The following is a 17210-nucleotide window of genomic DNA, read 5'->3' as shown; positions in this document are numbered from 1 at the left end:
AAAAGACCATCTTGCACATCACTAATCGGAGTTTGAGATCCAGGCGCCATTTTGACTCAGATTAACAAGAAAAAAAGATCAGTCGAGTTTGCATCAACTTTCGCAACTAAATCAGATCACAACATCCTATCCCAGAATGTTCTTTGTTAAAGCCTTGTCGATAAATAGTTGTTAATACGAGTATCGTGTGTTTATACATACACTTGTAGGAACCCCGTTCATTCTTAATCCCCAGGACGTGACTACCTAACTCCGCCCAAACTGACAAATCCAATCGCGTCTTAAGCTCAAAGTTTAGTGTTATCTACGAATACCCAAACAAATGGGAGAGGCCTAAACGTTCACTGACATTAATATAGCAGAAATATCCGTAGTCAATCATGCGATAAATGTAATGGAATAGTTTATCAGGTATCAAACATTGTTGACGAACGTTGACGAATGTACATCAAATCTATATGACAGAGATGATTTAACACAGTTTATATTTGGGCCACGGCACATCAATCGAACTCAGGTTCCCCATGATTGACGGCGTGTATGATTAGAAAAATATGTCAAGCCTAGGATAACGGCATTACTGATTAATTGATGTATTTATATTTCATAGAATCTTAATATAAACACGAAAAATATTGCTGATTAGCATTTTTCACTTCGCTTGGTGACGCTTGTGGGGATCAGCGATAGCAACAGGGATTCCATTGTTAGTTCTAGAGACAAGATTACAGCCTATGAAAATTATGTCATAGTTTTTCCTATCTGGGATATCTGTAGATTTTTTTTTTCGTTTGACTGTATTTATTGAGGGTCGCTAAGGTGCATAACTTAATGTCAAGCTAAAACTAGATATCGATTAGAATTCGACCAAAGCACAAATAACAATTAAGTGATTGTTTGCTCAACCTTTAGTTAGATTGGAAAAAATGCCAAATCACGCTGTACAAGTTGAAGATTGTGACTACGTCTCGGTTAAAAACAAATGTTTGCTACAAGAAAAGGGTCGGGAGGACGCATTTTTTCTTAGTTGAATTAAAATCCTCTTCAAAAGATATAAACGATTTTCACAAAATTGAAACTGCTTCCAAAAATTTGATCTTTCCAAATTATATAATAATATGATGACTAAAAAGCTGAATAAAAATCAGTTTATTATCTGGTATTATTTCTGGTATTGTGTCTAGATGAAAAAAAGCAATCCAAATAAATTTTGAATATAACGTATAAATAAAGTAATGTTACTTATTATGCAGCCCACAAAACGCGATTACAAAAATTTAGTCGCTGCTTATTTTCGTGAAGGGATTTGAAATTTCCACGAAGCGGGATATAATTTTATTGTCAGATTTTCTATGAATTGTTTGTAACGGACAGAAATTTATAAGTTGAAGAGTGTACTTTAGTTAACCTTTTAAAAGTGAACATATAAAGATACCACGAAATTCAACAATTATTTCTATGTGCATTCGGAAACCAGTTTTCTGATTCCCAGTAAACATTATTTTTGCAATTTGACTGGAAAAATGTGTCATATGAACTTTGAAAAATAATATGAAAATATATCGGAATATTTACGTAAACGTAAAAATTGCCTATTTTTGACATCAAACGAAATAAAATATTTTAAGCAATATTATATAATTTATTACCATTATAAGTTTCGAATTAAGCGCTAAACGAAAAAACTTGGAGAAAGACAGCTGGTTTGTTCTTGTAAAGCATGTGGAAAAAATGATTCAATCCCAACTCGACTATTTGGTGTTGAAAACATTCTGTTTATTAACTGGAATATTACTATGTTATTAAAATACAACATTTTAACCTATATGAAACCAATGAAATTCTCACCATGGCACTCATATATTGCAGAATCCTTCGTACTTGTCGTGATGTATATGTGAATAATGGTCCTTCCGGGCTTCGTGGACGTGGTTTGGATATTATGGTTGACGAGGCGATAATGGCGGAGCTCTGCTACCTTCGAACGTTGTCATCGTGGATCGTTGTTTGACAAAAATGAAAGACGGGTATCGGGGTGAAAAAATTACAAAATATACAGTGCTTTTTCAATATTCAGTTCAAATTTAATTGCAAAAATCATCGAGCACATTCTTGAAGAGTTTTTGTGAATTTGCTTCCGCCCGACTGGAGATGAGAATTGCTTTTTATAGCCATGGGATTCGTGGAAGCGGTTTCAGGGAAACGAGAAGAGAAAGTCATTGTGTGGGCGTTCATCGGTTTGTCGCCGATGGATAACGAGGCTGGAATCGTTGAAAATACAGACGGAGCTATAAGGGGGTGTCCGTACATGAAAGATGAAGTCATTCCTCCGTAATTAAGCACAGGCTGGGTGGGGTAGTTATACAAATTAAAAAAGTTTTTCGTCAAAGTTACATTTGATGACAAGTCTCCAGCGTTTTTGTCATCGTTTCGTGTACTGTACTTGCTAGCCGCCGGCGATATTGCTTGTCCAAATTTAGACAGCAAATCACCGCACGTTGCTACCGATCTTCTTTCCGAAAATGCGTTAGTAAGAGCGCTCAACGGCCTTGATTCCAAGTTTAGAGTATCTGTAGACGGAATCAAAATGGATCTGTATTCAGGATTGCGATGTTGTACAGGTACTTGACTGCATTTCGAAAAATGTTCTTCGTCTTGTTGTGACCCAGTAGGTTTCAAAACTCTAGCCGCACCTTTGAAACGATTTTTATCGTGTCGAACGCTTTTATGTTGGGCCAGGTTGTCCTTACGCTTTGCAGCATAACTACACTGATCACATTGAAACGGACGTTCTCCAGTATGAATACGAATGTGTTCGATCAGTTTACTGAGATTCTTACCGTGATAATCACAGTGTTGGCACCTATGAAGACGACATTTGTTTACATACATTACAGAACAAGTCTATTTTTAACTTTTTCTCATCAACACTACAAAAACCAAACGAACGGACGACAACGTACGCAAAAAACGCAAAACTTAAGAATTAGGTTTATATAGCCTGTACAAGAAATTAAGGTTCAGTTACTAAAATGAAAAATAGGCATGTATAATGGCGTCCACGTAACACAAAATTTGATGAAGTAATGGCTGAATCCTACTTCACTTTTGCTCACTTGATAATTTTGTGACTTTGAGAACTAAACTTAGGTAACTGAAATAAACATGGAAACAGTCGATCCTCTCAAGAAACATATTTTGCTTCTATATGTAAAATCTAATATTTCTTACCTATACATCCCATCTTCCTTATGAATCGACATATGTTCCTGTAATGAAGCATTATTGTTTGCTATAAAATCACAAAGACGACATTTCAATTCTCTCGTGGAAGCCAACCAGCTTGATTGTTGTTGCTGTTGACTACCATTACAACGATATTGTGAGTTGTTGTCTTTCGGGGATGAAATTCCATTTCCAGATCGTATGGTCGACAAAACATCATTATCTGGAATAAAAAATTGAAAAATGGTAGACACTAAATATTATTGTCTGCAAAAAATGACTAACGAAATAAACCGATTACGAATATTATTAATTTTATTGACAATTACTAAAGACTAAATTTGTTTATCATTAGGGAAAGTCATTCTACTTACAAGATGATGGCATTGAGAGGGACGTTGGTTTTTCCTCATTCTCGTCGCAGATTTTGACATCCTCACCGTCTTCGGAGGTCACATTCCTCATTTCTCTATCCGATCTTGGATTCTTTTGATCGAAATCTGATTTGCAAGTGTATGTTGCGTGTGTGTCATTGGAAGATATGAAAGTGTACCTTGTACCACCAGACCTTTCATCTCTCTTGTTGGTTGAAACTTTTTCTTTTTTACCGTCAAAATCACCAGTGGAAGACGATTCTGCATTGATTACAGATCTGTCTTCTTTCAAACCATTCTGAGAGATTTTTCTTGAAATATTTCGTTCCGTTGCATGATCTATTTGAATATCATCTGCATGCTGTTTTTCTAGCAAATCTGATGTTTTGAATGTAGTATTCAGATGTGGAAATCCTGAAATAGAAAAGGATCTATCTTTTCAAATCAAAGTGGCCAAAAACTAAAAAATTATTATTTAATTTTTTTTATAATTGGAATTAAAATTTAATCATTGTTAAACTTGACAGAATGATTCGTATACTTGCTTTTGTTCAGATAACATGACAGGCCCTCACCCTCGAGTAAAGAAACAAGGGCGCTTCAGAAGTACGTGTACCAATATGCAGGTAACAAATTTTGTTCGCGTGTTTACATTAAGTTGTGTAAAGGGACTAAAACCTATGGGTGTATTCTATTGACTAACACAGACAGTCCCTGAACTCGTGAAAGTCTACAATAAGGAAAATCGGAATAAAAGTATGGCATAACCCTAACCTGGTACATATACTACGGGAGTACCGAAACAAGTTTTCCATGTCTGATAAAAGAGTTGAAAAGGGCGTGAAACCAGGTTGACATCAGCTTATTTATTTATATTTTTATTTGAGGCTATGTACTCGGGAATAAATACCTTAGTAAGGAATACGTAATTTATCGTTAAGATCGGCAGATATTAATAGATGGATTACATGAGTCCGATTTAATCCGGAATCGAAATAACCAAGAACACTTTATAAAAATGCATAAAGTGAATCGAATTTCCTTACAATTATTCCCAATTCTTCACAGGAAATATGACATTCAATATTACTTGATTATTCAACATCTTGGTGAAATTTGTTTACAATGAAATCATATCTTCATATCATTTACCCGTAGGCATCGATGATGAAATACTTACTCGTATCAAAAAGAAAAAGAATGAGGAATTTTAATGTTAAATACTTAATACTGCTTATGTCTGAAGAGGGATTTTAATTTGGTTTATACTATGTATGCGAAAGATCACGTATAGAGAATATAAAAATAATATTAAATCAGTATGGCAATACATATATTAGAAGGAAAAATATTTTGCTTTCCAGAGATTTTGAAGTTTTTTTATTGGAATAAATATGGTTTAATAATAATATAATAATTTGAGATTTCTGTTTGCATATATATATATATATATCAAAAGTAATCATCATCGTTAATATTTCCAACTTTTTTTTGTTTCATCCCAAAGAAAGCTGCTCTGGTTTTATAAATCAAATAGGTTTGAAATAATCCGAATCCTACTGACCTAAAGTGACGATTTTAGGAGTTTTTTATTACCCCACGCAACGAAAAAGTTTTGAATCTCATTATAAATCTTTTAAAAATCTCAGTTCTCAGTATCCGAGTTCAAATGATTAAATTGTTTGTTTTAAAGTTGTGCGCAACACAAATTTATTTGAAGTTTTGAAATCAATTCTCCACAGTGACCCTAAGAATAATCCGCCCAGGTAAGTCATGTCTAAGGTACTTGCAAACCTATATTTAAAGGCTTTACTTGTTCCTAGAATTTGCGACAAGAGGTTCAGGTGACATCAGGCCACAGTATCAAGTGGATGAGGTTAGGCTAAATCAAAATTTCATGACCAAGCTGCACTGACTGACTATACAAGGACAGCGATAAGCTTCCTAGAATTAAAACCCATTATTTTTTATTAGTAAAATACCAATTCGATGTCCCACATTTTTGTGGGTATTAGTCTTGTTTTTTCCTTTTTTCATCTCATTTGCATCAAACTTGGATACTTAAAATTAACAATTTTATATCGTTCCAACTTTAACTGTGCCACCCACATCTGGGAAGGTAATTAGGATTGGGTTTACGTGTTTTTTTCATATTAAGCATGTACAACTTTGTCAATATTGTTTACAATATATAGTTCTCATTTTAATTGTCTCAATATTCTTTAAATTCTTTAAAAATTAAATTATAATAATAATAATAATAATAAAAATAAATAATAATAAAAATTAAAAATTAAATTCTTTAAAAATCGGGCCGTTGAAATATTGTTTTTGTATATTGTATGTAAATGCCAATTTATCAATACTTGTTATAACGACAATTAAGAATTTGTTTGCTGAGAACAAACCTCAATATTAATTTAAAAATGTAAAAGTTGCTTCATTAGAATGTAATGAAGGCACCACATTTATTTTAAAATGTAAAAGCTGCTTCATTAGAATGTAATGAAGGCACCACATTTATTTTAAAACAAACATCATTATTTTAGTTGGATAAATAAAAAGAAAATGTCATTTTAAATCCTAGATGCATTCCGGATATTTTGACGATATTCAGTGACTTAGCCTGGCGAGTAATAAATACGTATTTTCAAAATAGTAAAACTCCTAACAGAATCCCATATCACTAAAATTCCGTCACGTTTTTGGAATTCTATTTCCCTTGCGCATATCATGCTGTATTCTATCACAAATTAATAGTCATACCAATTTGTAGGGAGTGAGTTTGTAAGAATGCCAACGAACCTTTTTTATGAACGTTTGACATTTTATTTAGTGTCGTTTACTCTCAAACTGTAAGGTATTTTAAAACAATTTGAAACATATTTCGAAAACATTCTGATACCATTTATACCCATATATATATTATATTTTTCACACTGTCACAAGCCTTCGGTTTTCCTAACCATATTCGTAAGGACTAAAGGATTGAAAAGGGTTTGTTAATATGTTAGCGTATTGTTGTTATGGATATCACCAACGGCAATTTCTCCGCTATACTTTCCTGAAGTACCAAGTGATGTGTTGATAAACTAAATCAAATATCGAATTGTAACATTGTTTTCTTTATCTTAGCTCTACTTCATTTATTGTTCACGTATTCATACATTCGAAAAACATATCTATTTGGCGGTTTCAGTAGATTATATTAAATCTTTAAAAGTGATTATTTTTTATTTGATTTGAACAACCCCGATTAAACACCAATCTATATTGCACATTTAATCCCCGTGGTAATTTAAACGACGATACGTCGTGCTGCTGTTTGGTATAATTTTAATATGTTATTTCATAGCACACAAAACCACATATAACCGACGATAGAAATTTGATGCAAGTCTGGGAACATTTTAGTGCGCGTATGATTGGACATAAAATGAAACAGGAATATTCAGAGCACAATGTTTTGTAAATCATGCTTGTAAAAGACATAGAAGCATGTCATGTACATCTCAAAGCAACAATTTAAATCGACTTATAGGGATCTTACATTATATGATGAAGCTAATTTTGTACTTTTGAACATGAACGAAAAACATATCAATGTTCCATCTGTGTGTTCATTTTATGACTCAGAAATCTGGCGACCACCCAAATTCGCTACTAACTTGAAGTAACTTTATATGGACGAAATTTTCGAAAAAGTATACTGATTATCAATTTACCACGTCCTTAAATCACACTGAGGACGAGTTAAAAATAAAAACTATTGGGGAAAATTTCATAAATCTTGCATAAATATAAAATTATTACTGACAATCCATAACCTTATCAATTTTCATTCTAGTAATACGGAAAATTACACCGCAACAAAAACATGTGCGCTCATTAGTTTTATTTTTAGGTGTAAATTTTATTTATATTCATTTAGTTTTTCAAGTTTTTTACAAATAGACCACACCTAAACTTTGATTAGTTTTTTTTTCACGATAAAAATACGATCTGTTAGCAATCTGTAACATCTCACAATTATTGAGTTAAACTCCAAATTAACTATTGTGCAATTCTTCAAATGTATAATTAATTTGTATTCACAGTTTTACAGGTGATTATTACTTGTCATATGAGTGGTATTTATCCTCAATAGAGAATCAAGACGAAATAATCAAAATAGTTCAAAAACATCTGTCCATACTGTTAAAATAAATGATAATGTTGACCTAATTTGCAATACATTTTTTTGTCTTTGATTGGCAAAATGCAAGCAAACAAACTTGGGTGTTTTGTCTTAATGTTTTCAAATTTACCAACAAAGGAACATATTCATTCAATATAATAAACTCTAGAATTAAATTCGTCTAGTGAGAAATGTTCTCAAAGTTCCAAATTTTCCTATATTTTATTTATCCGGTATCTGGTCTGCTTTCGTGGCATGAGTACAAATATTGCCTGGTTCGAAGGTGCTAAGGTAGTGGATTTAAGATATAATTTGAGACCGAATTAAACGTGACTTACCGAACATACTCGCCAAGTGTAAAAACTGACGTCGTTGCTCAAAATCCCCGTTTTGTTCATCAACAGATATTCTCGGATTAACAATTTTCTGAAGTTTTTCGGTTTCACAAATGTTGTGTGGATATGCCATTCCATTCATCATCCATTTGTCGTTTTCACAATTAATAATCTCCTTTTTGGTGCTTGTAATATGGGCTCTAAACACAATGATTGATAAACGTAATTGATACAGTTGACACACTGGCATACTAATTCGTGAAGACCAAATGGAAGATTAAACTATTGCTAAATCAAGAAATTGAATCGATTGAATGTTGTTTCCAGGTCAAAATAATCACCAAACAACAATGATAAATTCATTACCTGTTATCTGTCTCTTGATTAATTTGAGTTCTCACTTCATCGCCAGACAAATCTTCTTTTAACGAAGAGTTTCCATCCTTTGGAGAATTATTAGATTTTTCAAGGTGATTTTTCAGATTTATTGGTGTAGACAATTGAGATGAATTTGTGTCGAAGTTATTGCTATTATTAATGTTTGCCAAAAGCAAGTCTTTTTCCAGGAATGATAGACTGGATGAACCCATCTTGTAACGCTTAGTTTCGTCCTCAGTGTTAGATTCGGAAATGCGCTTTCGCGGTGAGATAAAAGGTTCGTGGTCTTTTTTCACCGGTTCGATCACCTTGTCTCTTACTTGTTCTCCTGGTGTTAGTAGTATATTGTTGCTTGCTTTTGATGTAACTTTAGTAGGCGGTGACAGGGATTTTCTATGATCTTCTATTTCTGTAATGCATCCCGGAGACGGTTGCGTAGTGCCAGTCATTTCTCCTTGCGGTCGGAAACGTAGAAATGGAGGAATAGTCGGATAACCGTTGTACGGAAGCCCTACCGCAGGATGACCAAAATTGTCACTGAATTTTGGAGACATCAATCCCAAATCAGACTTTGGTGTATTCAAAGTATACCTAGGAATATCGCCTGAAATTGGAGGGGTGGTCGGTCCAGTACTTGTATGACGCCTCTGGAAAGAAAAGAACTGAGAAGAACTCCCGCTCGAGGTGGATGAAACAGAATTAGACGGAGATCGCAAACTAGTGTGAGATGAAAAATTTGGATTGCTTGTGGGACGATACTCCGGCCTCGATGGAAACTTAGGTCCAGATGCAAGGTCTCGTCGACTTTGGACTCGTTTGGTAGCATCATATTTACCTTTCTCGTGCGTTTTCATGTGACTTTTAAGGTTATCCTTTCTCACTGATTTGTAAGGACAAAACGGACAAGTGTGACTTTTATCACCGCTGTGGATACGCATATGCCTCTGAAAATGATAAAGTCGTTTGATTTTCTTATGACATATAGGGCATTCAATGTACATGTTTTCAGGATCCATTCCTTTGTTCATTTCTTTAGCTTCGCGCACAATTGCAGCATGGAGACTGTCGATAGGATTATTAGAATTCACCTTTGCACGAGACGAAGAAGATTTTCTATTTCCAGACATAAAACTTGGATCAGACGATGGTCGAGAAGGCGACAAGGGTGATGTTCTATTTCTACGACTTGGCATTGATTGATTTCCGAACGGCATTGACAAGTTAGGATGAACTGCTTGAAGAAGAGGATTTGACGCTAATGGATCCAGAGACGGATAAATTGGGGGATATATCATCGCCCATGGACTGTAAAAAGAGGGCTGTGAAATATTTTGATATTCGTGAAGAGTACCAAGTGGAATCGGGAATGAATGGTGAGAAGGTGGAACAATATGCGATATTTCGTGACGACGAACAATCTGGTTTATACCTTGACTAGAGATGTTTTCCGATGGACCAGGAATACTTGTCGGCCATTTTTCCATCAAGGACGTAGATGAAACGGAACGTTCCTTAGAATTTGGATATTTGTCACTTTGCTCCTTTGGTAAATCTCCCGGTCTCATTGCTAAGTTCAATGCTTTTGGTGAAGAAGCAACATCATGTTCTTTGTTGTGGTCACTCTCTCGCCTTTCATAACTAGGGAAAGAGACTGGCATATGCGGGTATGAACTAACTTCATGTAAATCTCCAGAACCTTGGGTTGTAGGTGGTATTGGCTGTTTTTGCATTTCACAATTCAGGGTAGACCATGGCAAAGTCGGGATTTGCGAATATCCTAATGAAAAATGGTGATCTCTCATTTTTTTCCAAATTTCTATATTACTTTCAGGTGGTGTTCTTGAACCCATGTAATTGTTTGATGATTTACTGTTTTCCATGAATGCTTCCTTGGACTTTACAAAAGCTTGAAAACCAGCATCGACATTTGTCGAGTGCGGCAAGTTCTTGTGTACCTCAGAATGTATCTGACTGGCTTGTAAGTTAGTTTTACAATCCCCCCGTGGTTCCTCGATTGGTGCTGGATTTCGTCCCGACACGGAGTAGGTATTACGTGAGGCATCGGACTTTGTATCGTAATCCACATTACCGGTGTCTGAAGACACGACTTTTTTGTTCAAAATATGATTTCTAATCGCAGCCAGAGTTGGAGGCATTTTCGTCGGAAAAGAATCTCCTTTCGAGACATCAGTTTCGTTCTCCATTTTTTCAACTTTTTCGTTCTCTTTTTGTGCTTTGTTTCGAGAATCAATAATAAGTTTGGCCATAAGTTGAAATGGATTTATCATCATATTTTGCCACATAGTGCGCATATGTTTATCTGTGAGAACCTCTCCGTCCTGTTTCTCTTTTCTTACGTCATTTTTAGAATGTAAATGACTGAACACATTTCCATTGACATCTCCACTACCATTATTATTTTGCATAGTTTTCGATATGAAATTTCTAAGATAGTTCAAGTAGTCTGGACTGGATCTTGGTTCAGGGACCTCCACGCTATCGTGGGAGTGTTTCTTCATATTATGGAAATTCGTAAAAGGTTTAAATAATGTATTTTCTTCGTTTTCAAAATTTTGATCTGTTCGACTGAATTCGTGTGTGGGATTATCAATTGCGTCATTGCCTAATGATGACCGAGGACTCGAGTCAGTATCTGCCGCGTTGAAGGCATCACTTTTGCCGCAGAGCATATCTGTTTTCGCCTGTATTTCATTATCCGGTCTCAGTGGAGGTGGTGGCGGTAGACGGTCGTCACAGGAGCCCTTTGAACGTGTAAAGGATGGTATAGCATTCAAGTAAAATACGTGAGTATGATTCATGCCGACAATAGGCTAATTTGTACCATTGTTTTGAATATAACTTTCAAATATATAAATGATTTGATTAACCGCAAAATTCGTCAGAATGAACAAGAAACTATCAAAATCATTCTCACTTGCACTTCCAGCCCAGTTTATTATAAGGTCAGGGAAAACCGAGAATGAGAAACGAAAGATAAGGCCCTGCCATGAATACATACTCAGACAAAAAAGAATGCCAATATGAACGTGTGACTTATAGTACGCAACTATGAGAAAATGGAATATCATAAGTACGATTAACTTTTTATAATTTCTTGGTATAATAGAGAGAAAAAAATCGGGATAATGTCATTCAACATAATTTCAGCATACAAGATAAAGGTAATTCCGCTGGTTTCCTAGTTCAATTTAATACAGGAAAAGCAGTACTTTGTTAAAGGCATCAATAGATGTAATCGTATTCGTTGAACATATTGCCCACCAACGTATTAATTGAATATTTCATATAACTTCCAGTCCTACTTCAAGCCTACATATTAGTTACAATCATTTAGGTTCGAGGCTGAAGAGCTAATACTAAACAATATCACAATTTTTGAATACCAGAAAAATATAAAGAAAAGAAAAATTTGTATTCTCATGTGATAATACCTGGAAACATACCTCCTGATTTGACAGAATGTTCTCCTGAGAACTTGGTGTATTGGGTGTATCTCTTGAACAATTATTTGCTTCATCATAATTTTCATCCGAGGACATATCAGCTTCTTTTAAAGCTTCTAAATTTATAAACTCTGTTGATTATATTGATAATATCGTAAAAATACCATTATTTAAGGATAAAATAGTGTATTCATTATGCCTTAAAGTTCCATTCATGTCACGTAACACAGGCAAAGGCCTAATAGAAAATTCTGATGTATCGTATTATAACACTTATACCAAAATACATACAGACAATACCATATACAGAATACAGAAACTACCATAAGTAGGAGCCGAAGGCTGTATGCGGCTACTGAAACAGGTACTAAATTTATCATGGAATATAGTAGACTCTAAGTAGAGGGACTTTCATAAAATGAAAAATACAAAGTGAATCTCATAAAGTATACTAACTAATGCGTCTAATAAATATGCATCTATTCGAATTTAGAATCGAAATAAATCAACATAGGGGGAAATTTTAATAACTGGGATGTTTCGTCAAAACTGGTCTTTTTTACTTATTAAATACCACACAACCGTATGGATTTATTTAACCAGAATTTTCCAACCGAACATGAAAACTCCGCCCACTTTTCCTCTTATACAATGTCTGATTAGAATAACATGAAAGCAGCAACAATTCGCAATTCAAATCGGTTCGTTGCACAGACGAAAAATAGTCTTAAAGAAGAGATTGATTGAAACACGGGATTGGCAATTGCAAACACAACAATTCAATTTTGCTCAATATTTAACTTTGTTCGATGCAAATTATCTTACCACAAGCTCAATATAAAACGATTTTACCTATAATTATATCTAAAAACATTTAAAACAAACTAATTCCTCAAAATAACTGAAAACACAAGTTACGCAACCCAATATAAAACGGAACCTCGATTTGCGTCTATGCGTCTGTTTAAAGTAGCGGAATGGAGATAATATCATTGGACGCACGAACGTTCTACACAGATCGTACAACTACATATCATTAGCGTAATTTTGACGAATCGCGACGTCCGACGCATTCGGTTTCATTGCCATTGACGATTATTAACGACATTCACCGTCTTGACCCTAGCATAGGTTAACTCTAAACTTGCTTGATTACATAAGTGAACGTGTTTAGTAAATTGACTAGCTTTTTCGAGTTAATGTATCGCACGCGTAACTTAATCTGGGTCATAAACTTGTAAACTGAATTGGCTCTCACTCCAACACAATTGGACCAAGTTTAAATACTTCATAAATATAGCTATTGGTAAATCGTTTCATTTTAAGAGTGTTGCCATATAAAACAAGGTTACTAAGAAGCTTTTATGTTATCATAATCAAACTAAGAAGACTTTAATCAAATCATGAAATTGCCAGTGGAATATTTGATTTTTCAACTGTTAGACATTGCACAATAGGTGAATGTATATCATTCTGTCGTCTGATTGGCTCATCAAAACAATAGCGATGATGATCGCTCCTTTTTCAGAGGTATACAGACATGATTGAAAGTGTTTAGACTTTAGACTAAGAGAATCGATAGACACGTAATATTACCCTATTCGAGTTATTTTTTCTATTTTTATTATTTGTCAGCAACATAAATGCCTGTTTTACATATAATAGGTATCAAATGTTGTAAAAGCTGAGAATTGGGATGTAAGTGTGAAAAAGATCTGGTGATTCGCCAATGGTTTTGGATTACCAATGCAAATTTGAAAGCCTAAAGCAGAGAATATATATCTAAGGTAGGTGTCATCCTCATAAAAAGGCAGAAAGAAAATTTCCCGGCCTTCCTGTTTTGAAAACGCACTATTTGCTTTTGTCATCTCAAACTAAATTTAATGTTGTTTCTCAGCAAAAATTTGAAACGAAAATTCCAAATTGCCACAGGCATATTTATTTTATTATTTCCGATACACTATGTTCTAAAATAGAAACGAGTTACACACAATTACGCGCATGTTATCATTACAAATCAAAATATAAAATTCAGTAATGGAATTTCCCAAATATAATATACTTTGGAACGAACAACAATAAGCATAAAGTGATTGCATTATTGAAAATGCATACTGGACCTAAGACATAAGATTTTTCTTCAGTTCTTATACAGGCTGAAAGCAATTGCTCACATCTCTTGAATATTACAAGCGTATTTATAACAGTTACATTATGATCTGTATATTCCGGCACAGCTATCTCATTGTATGATTTTGGTAAAGGCAACATTTGAACAACATTTGATACATTGGTACCACACTATTGAATAAGTGACCAAATCATCGACATCGGATAGACGAATAGTAAGTAACAAGCATTCTAAAATTATACAACAAAGGGCGCAAATGGAGTAAACTCAACAGATGTGAACAAAAAATCGAACTTTTCTGTCCCTGTTCTTTACACGAAGAGCCATTAATCAAAAGTAAAATGAAAGTGAACATAGGGGGCAGATAAATAAATAAAATCAAAACAAATCAAATAGGATTTTGTATTAGATGATTTTGATGAAAAAGCCCAAACGAATCCGACGGATATTATCCTGCTATAAACCATAGTGAAGCGATTGTGATTTCATATTGCACGCGTTATTCCAATAACGAATAAATATGTCTATTGTATTTATACTCATCAGTGACGACAATTACTATAAATTTCTGTTTAATTACCGTTCTTTTTTCCTAACATGATGAAATCAAAATCCGGTCTTACAGGATGAATACAATTGCGACGGAATGGGATGATGAATCTCAAATTCAAATTTCACCAAACCTTGTGTTTTATATAGGATATGTTTGTGTGAACTAAATATAGTAAATCAATGATGCTTGTTGTTGTTATTGAACTATATTTGATAGTTTCGGATGTTTTACCGGTACTAAGAATCCTCATATGCAAGATAAGTATCATTTTAACTTCCACATGGAAGAGTATCAAAATAAATTTGCAACGTTTTTTTATTTTCTTGGCCTCTAAATATAGCAGCTTAATATCCCACATCCGGAAAAGTGTATTTTGGTCTTCAAAGCTAAACAGTTTTATTTGAGTTTGTATCGCTCTTCTTCCGAAGGATTCTATACATTTTCTTTCCTATTATAGGCAAAACATATCCATTCCTAATTGACCTTTCAGCCAATTTTCATTACTTGTATTGTAAATTTACCATGATTTCACTATTAAATATATTTAATAGTAGTCGGCAGATTCATAAAAACGACGGAAAACATTGAAATTGCATTACGATACATTGTTCTGGGACCACATCATAGCAAATAACACGAAACAGCATTTTTTTTTAATTGAACACTAAGTTAAATATACAAATTGGGCAACACAAGGAAAGGCAACTTTTCCCAAACACATCTAAAACCAAACTAGCCAAGGTCAAGGTCAATAGTCACAGGTCAAAGTTGACCGATGAGACACAGACAAGGTAATGTGTATGCGCACTGACCTACCAAGTCACAAGACGAGTGAGAGCACCTCTTGACGAATAAAAAAAGACTAGCTCTTATTTCTTAATGTTTTTCTAGGTTCAGACACAAAATCAACCATTGGAATGCCGAGTCATATTGAATATTGGGGTCTTTTCATTTTGAATGAGTTTGAAATAAATATAGGAAAAGTTTTTACTCATTCCAATCTAAATTTTAAAACTGAGTGTAATATTAAACAGTCAAAAATGATCACATTATAAGTATATCCGATTTATTGAACTACAGTGCTAGCCTAAGAGTCTTCAAAAAAAAAAAATTACTATTTTTACATGTTTTTTATTTGTGATTTCAACGGGGTTTGGGTCTGAATAATCGAGTCTGCTTATAGGAGCCATCCACAGTTTTAAACCGTGGAAATTTGCAGGCGAGATAAAACACGAATAAACGGAATAACAAACAAAGGTATAATTCAAATTACAATATCAATACGAAGCGCTTACTTTGCCGAGTCGATTATTACTTTATTCACCTCGCGTATTGTGTCATAAGGTCGCGACGCTGGCAATGACATTATAGGTATTATATATATAAGTAATATTAATTTTGCATGCTACCCCCTGCCATAAATTTTTCATGTTATTTGGCTTCAACCCTTCTACTAATAAAACGGCAAGGTATTATATGCATTCATTTAGGGTCTTGACTGATAATAGAAATATATTATATCAATTTTTATCAGGAAAAGGCATATTTTCAATTAGCTAATGCGTTTAAATTAGTCTGCTTTGCCCCGATCGATCCAGTTTGTAAACATTATGTAACAGGACGTGGCCATTTATTTTGAACGTAACTATTTTCCGATAAATTCAAACCAAAATTGCCATATTATCATTCACGAATTTGTCAAAAAGAATTTTCGTTTAATAATGTTTGATTAAAGTGCAAGGGAAAGTAAACAGTATCATTTTCGTGCGTTGGTATAAGAGTAAAACTGAAAAATTCATTTCACAGAAGTTCGGATCATGAAAATTGAAAAAAAAAATTAACTCAGTTTTCGTAATCGTATTATCCCGGCAACGCAGAATATTGAAAGGATAATAGAATATTCAAACGAGCCGAATTGAATTACTGTAGAAAACGCAGGAACTTTGTTTGTTTTTTATATGTATACTGGTTGTGAGTGACCATATAGAGAGTTTTTTTCGAATTAATTATGATTGTAGTTGGACCGAAATATTGCCCCAAACCAGGCTTTAGAACCGCCGGCAAAAAAACTTATTTAGAGATTTAACCCATGCTAATAGATAACTCACTTATATACAATGAACTAATATATTAGGTCACTTTGAATTAAAGACAACAAATGAATGCAAGCATCTGAGCACGGCTAAGAATGTATCGACAACTGAAAATTTGTGTATTTGAAAATTTTGCATTTTGTATTTGTATTTCGCCTTTTAAAGTTTTCCAGAGAATTGAACTTGATAAAGAAGCTTGACCTAACAGTTGCCAACATATATAAGCAATGGTACCAAACTAATGATTATAATATAACGTTATATAAAGTTACTGACAAGACAATAACTTTGATTTTGATGAAAGCTTATAACAAACGTAACAATATTCAACAATATAGTGTGTGCAATAGGGTAGTTTAAATCTCAATCAGGTATCATAAAAACAGGCCGTTTGTTGAAACTATAGCAACAGAGCGTACGTGAATTGCTGAAAATTTGTTCTTGCAAAATTTCACTTGTCATCAAATATTATCCTCCCAT

General features: G+C 34.0%; 1 protein-coding gene across 2 annotated transcripts in view; it reads right to left on the bottom strand.

Moving 5' to 3' along the window:
• The window catches only part of LOC120341096 (uncharacterized), a 48733-nt gene that overhangs the window by 18122 nt on the left and 13401 nt on the right, over window positions 1-17210 (bottom strand). Inside the window, exons 2-7 of one of the 2 annotated variants that reach the window (XM_039409531.2) lie at window positions 11942-12069; window positions 8478-11251; window positions 8115-8311; window positions 3600-4013; window positions 3232-3448; window positions 1849-2863 (exon numbers count right to left, since the gene is read on the bottom strand). In XM_039409531.2, coding sequence (XP_039265465.2) covers window positions 2098-2863; window positions 3232-3448; window positions 3600-4013; window positions 8115-8311; window positions 8478-11251; window positions 11942-12069 — 4496 coding nt within the window. In that variant the 3' untranslated portion in view covers window positions 1849-2097. The remainder of the gene's footprint in view (window positions 1-1848; window positions 2864-3231; window positions 3449-3599; window positions 4014-8114; window positions 8312-8477; window positions 11252-11941; window positions 12070-17210) is intronic. The other variant, XM_039409532.2, reaches the window with a different exon arrangement.

The sequence above is a fragment of the Styela clava genome, chromosome 14 (assembly GCF_964204865.1).
Source record: "Styela clava chromosome 14, kaStyClav1.hap1.2, whole genome shotgun sequence".
Lineage (NCBI taxonomy): Eukaryota > Metazoa > Chordata > Ascidiacea > Stolidobranchia > Styelidae > Styela > Styela clava.
This window is presented reverse-complemented; position numbering and strand designations above follow the sequence as displayed.